The sequence below is a fragment of the Erpetoichthys calabaricus genome, chromosome 6, assembly GCF_900747795.2.
Source record: "Erpetoichthys calabaricus chromosome 6, fErpCal1.3, whole genome shotgun sequence".
In the NCBI taxonomy this organism is placed as follows: domain Eukaryota; kingdom Metazoa; phylum Chordata; class Cladistia; order Polypteriformes; family Polypteridae; genus Erpetoichthys; species Erpetoichthys calabaricus.
The window spans coordinates 66519330-66530175 of NC_041399.2; the positions used below are offsets into that span (position 1 = coordinate 66519330).

The 10846-nt window shown below is 39.3% G+C and overlaps 1 protein-coding gene across 6 annotated transcripts in view; it reads left to right on the forward strand.

Annotated features, from left to right (window-relative positions):
• The window catches only part of LOC114653368 (zinc finger protein 521), a 496047-nt gene extending 486581 nt beyond the window's left edge, over positions 1-9466 (forward strand). For all 6 annotated transcript variants that reach the window (XM_051928726.1, XM_028803647.2, XM_051928725.1 and 3 more), the window contains one exon: positions 8137-9466. In XM_051928726.1, the coding sequence (XP_051784686.1) occupies positions 8137-8166 (30 nt within the window). In that variant the 3' untranslated portion in view covers positions 8167-9466. The remainder of the gene's footprint in view (positions 1-8136) is intronic.
• The last annotated feature ends 1380 nt before the right edge of the window (positions 9467-10846 follow it).

The following is a 10846-nucleotide window of genomic DNA, read 5'->3' on the forward strand; positions in this document are numbered from 1 at the left end:
GACATAAAACATCTTTTGAAAAATTCAAACAACATTAAAGTAGCCAAAGTCATCTAGGCCAGCACCGTGAGAGCTAACCAGGTGTGCCATGGAAATAATAGTGTAGTGCACCTGGGTCTGAACCTGAGAGAGAGACAACCTCCTTGGGACCTGTCTAAAGAGGACAGGGCTACGTGGAGAAGCCAGAATAAAAGCAGCCCTGTGATCGCTATGTTGAAGACACAGCACTTTGAGCACTTTAGATGTGCCTCCAGGCTGCTAGAGTCAAGCTGCCAGGGTGTGTGGTTACCAGCGAGTCTCACAGGACAAGTGGTTAGTGGGCATACGAGTTGCCTCTGAGACAGATAGGGACAGGCAAAGGGATGAAGCAGCTGAAAGTGCTCACTAAGTGCCGTGTCTGCAAAGGCTGATCTTGGAGCTCCTTTTTTACCAACATTTCTCGTTGTCTCACCAATGAGCACATGTGTCAGATATAATGTGTTTGTGGTTAGTAAGAGAGTGGTGTGCCTTTGGAATGTTTTTGGTTACAAAAAATGTGCCACCAAAGAAAAAAGGCTTGGAAAATTGATCTAGACAACAGCATAAGGCTAATGTTTTTTTGGCAGGTTTGTAAAATAACAGGCTTGAAGGAAAGGAGAGCAAAATTTATGTTCAAGGAAATATAGGTGTCCTGATCTTAAAGGGAGAGTAATATTTAAATTGGACTTGTCCTGCTGGTGTAGAACAAGACTGTTTTTTTTGGGGAGGGTGTTATGTTTTAAGATGTGAGGGTCTGTGGATCTTACAATGTGAATTTGTGCCCAGGTGAGGTATGCCTGGCAAACTTTCATAGGACTGGGCAGACTGGCAGCAAGTGTAAAATATAATTAGGGTGAGAATGACTCTGTGGGTGTGGTAAATGATAAACTGGGATGCAAGATTTGAGACAAATCAGTGGGCTAGTGATTGTATGATGTGGATTTATAGAATACAGTGGAAATGGCCAAGGACCGGGCTCTGTATTAGTAGAGTCAGAGTAAGATTTGGATTGGATTTATGCTATGGATGTGTTATAGGACACACGGAAGTGCATGTTATTGGTAGGTCACACAGATGGGGATGTGGACATTATGATGTGGGTTTTAGCATAATGGGGAACTGGTCAAGTTTTCAGAGGGTTGGGCAATTTAGAGACAGGTGTAGTATAAAATTTGAGTGGCAGGTGCACCTGTTCCTTTCCACATCTATAGGGCAAGTTATGGGAAGAATAAGGGGACTGTAGATGTCACAGACTGAAGTTTTGGAGCACAGTAGCAATGGGAATGTTGACATCAGATTGGACAGCATGGTGGAAAGCATATACCGTATTTTTTGCACCATAAGACGCACTTTTTTTCCCCAAAAGAAGGGTGGACATGTTTGTGCACCTTATGCAGCAAATATTGTGTCACAGACCGTGATGTGTATTGCCTGACAAAAGTCGACATCCAGGGGTAGAGGGTGACAATCAGCTGTTAATGGCGACAAAACTCACCATTACGTTACAGGCATTCCCTCTGTGCTTGGAGGAATGTTAGACTCACTGATTCGGCATTTAATCCTTGCGTGTGCATGAGTTACAAAATGTAAACAAATGTAAACAAAGGAAAGATGGCATTGACATCTCACGAGGGAGCGAAGCGAGTGAAGAAAACAAAATACTCAGCAGACGATGTTTTGCGCATTATCGCTGAGTCGGACTCTGATTTTTCAGAATCTGATTTTGTTGAGAGTGATCAGGAGAGTGAGAGAGCAAGGGAGTGAGGAACTGGCATCAGCTGATCGGACACCAGCCGATGCCACCTCAGCTGAATGCATTCGTGCAGCCGATGCACCTACAGCAAGGTTCGTGTGGGAGGAATACCCAGACATTGATCCGTGGGAGCCAAACTGGCTACCAGACTTCACAAGACAGCATGGCTTGCTGTTGGACTCGACAGATTACCAGCCGCTGGACTACTTCAGGCTGTTCTTTCCTGAGGCCGCCTTTCAGCTACTGTCAGACGAGACAAACAGGTATGCAGAGCAATTTTTTGAATCGCGGGCTGCGCTTGCACCACATTCTCGTTTTTCAGTGGAAACCCACAACAAAAGACAAGATGAACGGCTTTGTGGTATTACAAATAAACATGGGACCAGACTGGCAATATAGCTTCAGGGAGCATTGGTCCAAACATACATTGTCCCCTGGTGGCTTTGAACAGGTTATGCCAAATGATAACGTGCTCCTGCAAAGTGATTGTGAGCAACTGAGCTTCATAAATTCTGACACTAGCGATGAGGAGTTCTTGGGGTTTCCAGAAAACTAGAAGAGTGCTTGAACCTTAAAGTCTCTCCTCATTTGTTAATGACAGTGATGATGGTTCTTAATACAGCTGTTGACTTTACATTTACATTTACATTTACATCATTTAGCAGACGCTCATATCCAGAGCGACTTACAACAGTGCTTACATGATTGAAATATTATTCTACTATATTTTATTAAATATATTAGTACACCATTTTTTTTTGCATGTTTTCCTCCTCTAAACCTAATTGCGTCTAATGGTCAGGTGCGTCTTAAGGAGCGAAAAATACATTAATACATTTTAGCCTGGATTTGTCGTATACTGTAGGTCTGGTACTGGAGGGACCAAGATGTGCATTAACACTATGCTGGGGACCACAAGAGCATGTGGAATGACCAGATAGACATATATAAAAGGCACTATATAATAGACAAGTACTACTTCAGTTTGTCCCCCAAAAACTGTGCTCCCAACTCACCAGCCACCACTGTTTGGGTGACTTGTGACCTGATGACCATGTGTGTTGGTGTTTAAATTGCCCATATGTGAGAAAATATGCTCTGTGATGGATTAGTGACCTGAATTCACCCCCGTGCCAACAGGGTGGACACCTGCTCCCCATAAGATCGCTGGATAAAGGATGAGTAGGTGAGCATAGGTAAACGAACTGACAACATGTCATGAGCAGTAATACAGCCAATAAGATGTTTAACTCTTGTCTTTATTCAATATTATGGGGACCGCAGCTCTATGCAACAATAAATATCCGCCTTGACTAGCCTTCAAGCATGTAATTAATACGGCTGCTTATTTCACCGATTGGAATTCTAGTAGGATTGTTATGAGTGACTCGGGGAAATTTTCATTGTCAACTGAATAGCAAAAGTATATGAATAATAATTTTAGGCAAAAGCAATAAATGATGCATTGTTTTTATTAAAATGTGAGATGTGGTATTGATCATAGTGTGGAAGCATGCATTGAAAGCAGCCAGCACATAATGTCTGCCTGCTTAGAGCTCCACAAAAGTCCTTTTAATGCTGTCCTTGAAAATGCCTTCACTGAGAAATTCTTCTAATGTTTGGGGAGAAGGTAGAATGCGGTATATGTCAGCTGGGTCCCAGAGGGTTTTATTTTGTACTCTAATAGCTGTTACGAGCCTACATTATATCCAAGGAGTAATTTTCCTTGGGGGTGCCCTGCTCGCTTTGTGTCAATATTCTGGCATTTTAAGTCACGTACTGTATATGCTTCTGGGAACCGCTCAGGAGTCAGCCAGACTCATAATGGTCTGCATTCATTAATAAGGCTGCAGCTTCTGTCCCTCTATTGCCCACAACAGGGATGCCTCCAAGGTCCTGAGGGACCTTCCCAGACACACTTAAAGAAGCTTTATTTTCAAATGGGCAGAAGATAAAATGCAGAACTTGCAGGCCTATCTGAAGTCGGCACTGCACCCGAACGAACGTCTAACCTTAATAGGTCGAAGATCTATGCAGGTCAAAAGACTTATTATCCTGCCTGTCGGAAACCAATTGCCTTGCTAAAAAGAAACCTGCCGTGGTGTTTAAATGGTTGATGGTAATGTGGAATTGTGTTGGCCTGCCAGCCTCTATATTGTAGTTCAATATGCTCTAGTGACATGACTGAAGCAGACAGCACTTGAAGGCCTTCTTAAGAAAAAAAATATCAATACTTAACTCTGGGAGGAGATGAAAAAAAGCATAGTGGTATAGATTTTAACAACTGTCCTCAAACCTCTGTAAGAAGAGAAAGAGTTTAAAGCCCAGTAGATGTTAATTGCAGGTGTGGCCAAATTTATTGCAGTAAAAATTTGAATGAAGAAATCTTCAAACAAGGGTTTTGCATTAATTGAACTATCAGTTGTATCAAAAGGTGACCCGATAGGGGATATTTAAAAACAGTCTTAGTCTGTGGTTCTCCTGACAGTCTCTACTACAAGTACATAGGTACAAATTGCAACTTGAACCAATAGAAAAAAACAATGACTGGATGGAACTTTTGATAAAATTGCAATTGTATGAATTTAATTACCGATCACTCTAGGAAAAAATTGATTGTTGTTAATAATCTGATGTATTTCAAATACATGCAGTTTCAAGAGGAATAACTGATTTATGTTTTTCTTCTCTGTTAAATGCTGACATTTGGTGGTGTCAACTTTATTATGACTGAATTTTTAGATAATCTAAAATAAAAAATGTGTTGATTAAAAAGTCAAGATCACACTTGAGTGTATGAGCATAACTGCATTGACTGCTTCTGTTAAACAATGGATGGACAGTTATAAACTCCACTTTACACTCTGTATTTCAAACCGTCTTTGCTTCTGAATATAGGATGAAAATATGATTTGTGGTTCCTCAATCTATTTTATGAATGCACTTTTTGCAATACTGTGTTACAAGAAGCAACTATCTAAGCTAAATGGCCAAAAGTATGTGAACACCTGACCAACTTGCCAGTATGAGTTTGTTAGACGCCCCATTCCAAAAACATGGGCATTAATGTGGAGTTGCCCTGCCCTTAACTGCTATAACAGCCTCCACTCTTCTGGGAAGGTTTTCCGCAAGATTTTGGTGTGTGTCTGTGGGAATTTGTGCCCATGGATGAGAAGACCCAGCCTTCTATAGCCTTTTCAGTTCATCCCAAATGTGCTCAACAGGATGAAAGTATCTGTACTCCACCAAACTTTACAGTAGGCACTATGCAGTCTGGAAGGTAGCATTCATCTGCCAAACCCTCATTCGCCTATCAGATTGCCAAATAGTAAGCCATGATTCATCACTCCAGAGAACACAATTGTACTGCTCCAGAGTTCAATGGCAGCATGCTTTAAGCCATTCTAGCCAACACTTGGCATTGCACATAGTGATCTTAGGTTTGTGTGCAGCTGCTTGGTCATGGAAACCAATTTTCATGAAGCTCTTGGCATACAGTTCTTGTGCTGATGTTGCTTACAAAAGCAGTCTAAAACTCTGTTGTGAGTGATACAATAAAGGACGGGCAATTTTTTCCCTGCACTTCAGCACTGTTCTGTTAGTTTGTGTGGTCTAAAACTTCGTGGCATAGCTATTATTGTCCCTAGTTGCATCAACTTCACAATAATGGCACTTGTGGTTGCCTGATCAGATCTTACAGAGCTGAAATTTAAGCCACTGACTTGTAGCAATGGTGTCATCGTATGGCAGTGTCACATTTGAAGTCACTAAGTGTGATGCTCAGTTTGGCTACAGTTGTCATTAGCCCTTTTTGCACACGGACATTGATTCTCATATACTAAGATGGACTAGTACAATGAGGACAAAAAACAAGATATGGTACAAAGTGCACTGTGTTTTTTTCATCCCAAAAAGCAAGTGTCCAATGAGTAGAGCAGTGAAAATATGTTCTTTAAATTAATAAATAAATAATTATTTAAATAAAATCTGGTACTTTGTGAGGAAGTTAAAAAAAGCCAAATGAAAAGTGAATAAATAATCCATTACAATCAAGGATAAAACTGGTCTTTGTTACCTTCCCACTGTTTCACACTCTCTTTCATCTAGCCACACCACCATCTCCCAAGTATACTCATCGGAGCCAAGACCCTAGTGAGAAAGTGCCCTTCTTGACTCCTGCCCTGGTCACCTTCCCTTGGCGTCCATCGGGATACACTGAACCCAACTCCATCTTACTTACACCTTGGTGTCCATGGGATCTATAGGTGCTTCTAAATTGTTGGTGCTATTCACAGCACAGCAGCAGTGATCCAGTCCTCCCCAGGAGCACCTCTCACTCTACTCCTCTGTGGAGTTTCCCCTGACTACTTTGTTACCTTCTTGTAACACTTCTCAGCCTCTAACTGATCCTGCTCTTTCATTTTTGTCTTCTCCTTACTTCCTCGACTTCTCAACTCCTTTTGTTTCCTCTGCACTAACCACCTCAGGCTTCTCGTATCTCTTGGGTGCAGATACAGCAAACAACCCGATGAGTGTCAATGAAGTACAGGTGAGCTGATCGCGACTGCATGTTAACAAGCAATCAGCTCACATCCCCACTGAACACCTCCCAGCCAAAACAGCTTGGCAGCTATGTGCCCCCTGCACTCACTAGCCTGATTTTATTTTAAAAACTCACACTACAGACCCCTAGCATGCTACCCCACAATAGCTCTTCAGTATAACCCATTCTACTGCCAGTGTTTGTCAGTGAAGATTGCCTGGCTATGTGTTTGATTTTATATACCTGTTAACAATGGCTTTGGCTGAAAGACCAGGACTCAATAATTTGGAGTTGTTGATGTAATCAGTAATGTTTCTTATATCCGTTGCTATTTGACTTTAGTTATATCTCTTATGGTAGCTTTCATATCTATCTATCTATCTATCTATCTATCTATCTGTCGTTTAACACATATCAATCTATCATTGGTTATACCTCCTTTCTGTCTGACTGTCCCTCTGTCTATCTGTAGCACATTCATCTGTCTATTGATCCATCTAACTTAAAGTACATTTTATATTCTAATATTTCACTTGTGAGCAACTGCATTAGCTGCTGGGCTAGCAAAATAGAACAAAAGGTGTTGATTGTGATGCATCGTTTTGTAGTGATACAATTGCTTCATTTAATCTCTCACTGTACACATTTAAATCAATTTATTATGGAATTTCACAGCTAATAGGTCACTTAATAGGTGTGTGTTCTGACAGTGCTGTGTATATATGGCATAAAAAGTGATCACATTTTATACTTTCTTTGAGCACTTGCATTTGTTATCACATTGGAAAAATGCTTACTTTTTAGAAGCGTTTCAGTAGGAAATGTAATATGCAATTGCAAATATAAAGACATTAATATCTACAAGGATTAAAAATAAACAAGTAAATCTTTGCATTTATATAGCGCTTTTCTCACTACTCAAAGTGCTCAGCAATTGCAGGATAAGGGCCTTACTCAAGGGCCCAACAGAGCAGAGTCCCTTTTTTGACATTTATGGGATTCAAACCGGCAACCTTCCAATTGCTAGTGCAGATCCCTAGCCTCAGAGCCACCATTCCGCCAAAAGGATTTAAATATTATATATCTGTATAGAGTGTTGCTACTAAAACTATCTAATCTATCTAACTATCTATCTATCTATCTATCTATAGTAACACCTTCGACACCTATCTATCCTTCTGTTTACAGTAGGCCTTTTCCTATCTATTTATCACTCTGTTCATTCATGTAAGAACACACATGACTATCCAATGGAGTATTCTGAGTTTCTGGTTTATTTTTTCATTTTTATATGCTGTTCAAGTCCGCTATTTAAATATGGATTTGACTCGGTTCAATTCACTGTTAATTATTACAGATAAAATTTTTGTATGATAATAGGACAAATGATTGGGCCTACTCTTACTGAAATGTCATTTTCATGTGCATCTGTTATTTTTGTAGTAATGGGCTTCTCATTTTCCTAAACGTTTACTGTATACTCATTTGAGAAAATTTTATAAGAAAAATATCACATTTATTTATTTAGTTATGTATTGTTTTATTTCCTGCAGTGGGTTGGCACCCTGCCCAGGATTTGTTCCTGCCTTGTGCCCTGTGTTGGCTGGGATAGGCTCCAGCAGACCCCCGTGACCCTGTGTTCGGATTCAGCGGGTTGGAAAATGGATGGATGGATTGTTTTATTTCATTTTATTTTTGTAACTGGGCCCACCTGTTGATTTTTTACAATAAAATGACATTATTTTTTGATGCACAAATGGTTCAGAATACAAGTTATAATTTAAATTAAAATGAATTTCTCTCTCTTTTTCCCTCAATGCAGAATCATACCATGAGTCAGCACAGCAGTTAGTCCAGAAGATGCCATCCCATCTGACGAAAGCTGTGTGGCAGGAAAAGGAAAAACAAAATTCATGGATCATTTATTCTTTGCACGGAACTATCATTGCAAATGACCTTGTATTGTAATAAAAGCCTTGTATTATCTTTAAAAAAAGAAAAACAAAAAACAAAAAAAAATCATTGGACATTTGTGTATTTGAATTTTTAAGCACCAGGCTGACTTAATGTAAATAAAGTATTTCACATGTGTTGTTTCTGCTCCAGATGCCAGACACTAAATCGGTCTAGTACTATGTAAACAGACCCAAATTCCAAAGAACTGCATTGCAAAGAAAAGGAAGGGGCTCTGCATTTAAAAGAAAGATGTCTGGATGTGTGTGCATAAGAACTGGTGTGTTGGTATTAAGAAGTAAACTGCAGTTGGGTGTCCAAGACCATATCTGCTGTTGTTTTGGTGCTGATTTTTTTTTTATTCTTATTATTGTTGTCCACATATTGCATAAGGAAGAGATGCTTCTGATCTTGCCCCGATTAAAGAACTTTTTGTTGCAATGGAAACTGCCCATGTCTGTGTGCATGTGGTCTTCACAGAGCCATCTGTCTATGCTCAGCATAACGGGTGGTGCCCCCTTAAACTGTATGCAATAGTTTAAATACAGATTGGAAAGCCTTTCTGGTGGAAACTGTCAGGAGCCTAAGCCTCCTGCAATCATTTCAGCACAGCCAAATCTCAAGTCAATTAAACTAACCTGTATGTTACTCTTATTAATGTTTACTCTGCAGCCTGAACCTGGAGATTACTGGAAATGTTTTTGCAATAGGAAATAAATCCAATTTACCTTTAGGTACCGGAGTCTGTTTCTTATTCATTTTGTATGTGTAATTACAATTTATAAAGCTACTTCTTCTTTTCAACCTCCAATAAACAGCTTGAGGCACATGGTGTGAAAATGTGACATTTCTGTAGCCATCATGTAAGTTGATGGAAATACATGAAAAAAAAATAATAATGAAATCAAATTTTCAGTATTTAAAACATGTATTCTGTACAGTGTTTAAACATTTAATAAGTAAGAATATAAAATGGGGTTTTATTCCAAACCTAATATTACATTTTGTTAACCTAAATATTTTATTCCACTTTCAAGTATGTATAATGAAAGAGGTGTTTTGATGGCAGTGCACACTAAGCAATAAGTAATGTTGTACAAATCAAGAGGATATGCAGAAAGTGCGTTAATTACAAATTATTTTGGACACTGTACTGCAAAAAGTGTAATCCATTCTACCCCTTTCAGTTTTTGCTTATAGCTCTTCCTTTAAAAAAAGAAAGTTGAACCTGATATGTATTTATATGTGTGTGCACTGTATATATAATTTTTTTTAATACATTAACTATTTGTGCTTTGTGCTCTAACGTGCTGCATTCATTCTTTGAAAATGATTTGTTGAATAAAAAGTTCTATCCCAGTTTGGGTTCAGAAACTTGCTTTTGATGCCTTTGAGGTCTCCATGCGTGATAAGAATGAGATACATCATGCTCTCTGACACCTACTACGATGCTGCAGGGGATTTTAAGTCATTAAAAATGACTTCAGGAGTCAAACAGAAATTTCAAACTATGAAATGTGCTATTGTTTTATACATAAGGAGAAGGTTAGTCAGTTCTATCCAGGAGGGCACAAGGTTCTGATCGGCACTTAATTTGTGCTGGAGCTCAGTTCTGATACCTCCGATTTTGAGCCCTCTGTGCTCCAGGACCACCATACATGCTCTGGTATCCCAAAATCTACATAAAGTATTTGTTTTCACATTTTTAAAATGTTTAAACAGGCAAAGTTTATTACACAAATTTCATTTAAAGTTTATAAAAATAGCCTATTTAACATGCCTATCTCTTTTTTCACTGGCTGATGTGAAAAATAAAAAAGTGTTCCAACACTAGAAGCTGTAAAAAACAAAATAAATTTTCAGCTAGTTATGGGATGGTGACATGGAGAATGAGAGATAAAAGGAACAGGAGCGAGAGAATGTGAACAAAGACGCAGCAGACGAGGCAGAGGAGAGCGAAAACTCCATTATGAGTGTGCTGGACAGTGGATTAGGATTACAAGATACTCAAATGAAATACTAATTTATGAATGTACGTTTACATGTATACAGTACTAATTTCTTAGATTTACCGATTGCTTTGAGTCGAACATGTGCAGATGAGAGATGCTGGGTATATTGGGTGAAGGATGTTAAGGATAGAGCTGCCAGGGAGGAGGAAAGGAGGAAGGCCTAAGAGAAGGTTTATGGATGTGGTGAGAGAGGGCATGCAGGTGGATGGGTGTAACAAAACAAGATGCAGAGGACAGAAAGGTATGGAAGAAGATGAGCAGCCGAAAGAAGAAGATGAAGATTAGGCCAATGATGGAGTTCAACATTAACAGCACTGAGCTTTGGTGCCCAAATTGCTGTTTGCGTAACATCCTCATTCTGCTCCCGGACAGTCACTATGAGCTCAGACACCTCACTGTTTACAATTTAGGCACTGGAAAGGTGGTTATACTCATCTATCCTTGTATCATAATCATTTTATATATATATATAAAATGACCTGTAATAATGATAACAGCTTCAAACTTTGAGTTTAGGATTAGATTACAGATTTTTGCTATCACATACACTGCAAGAGCACAGTGAAA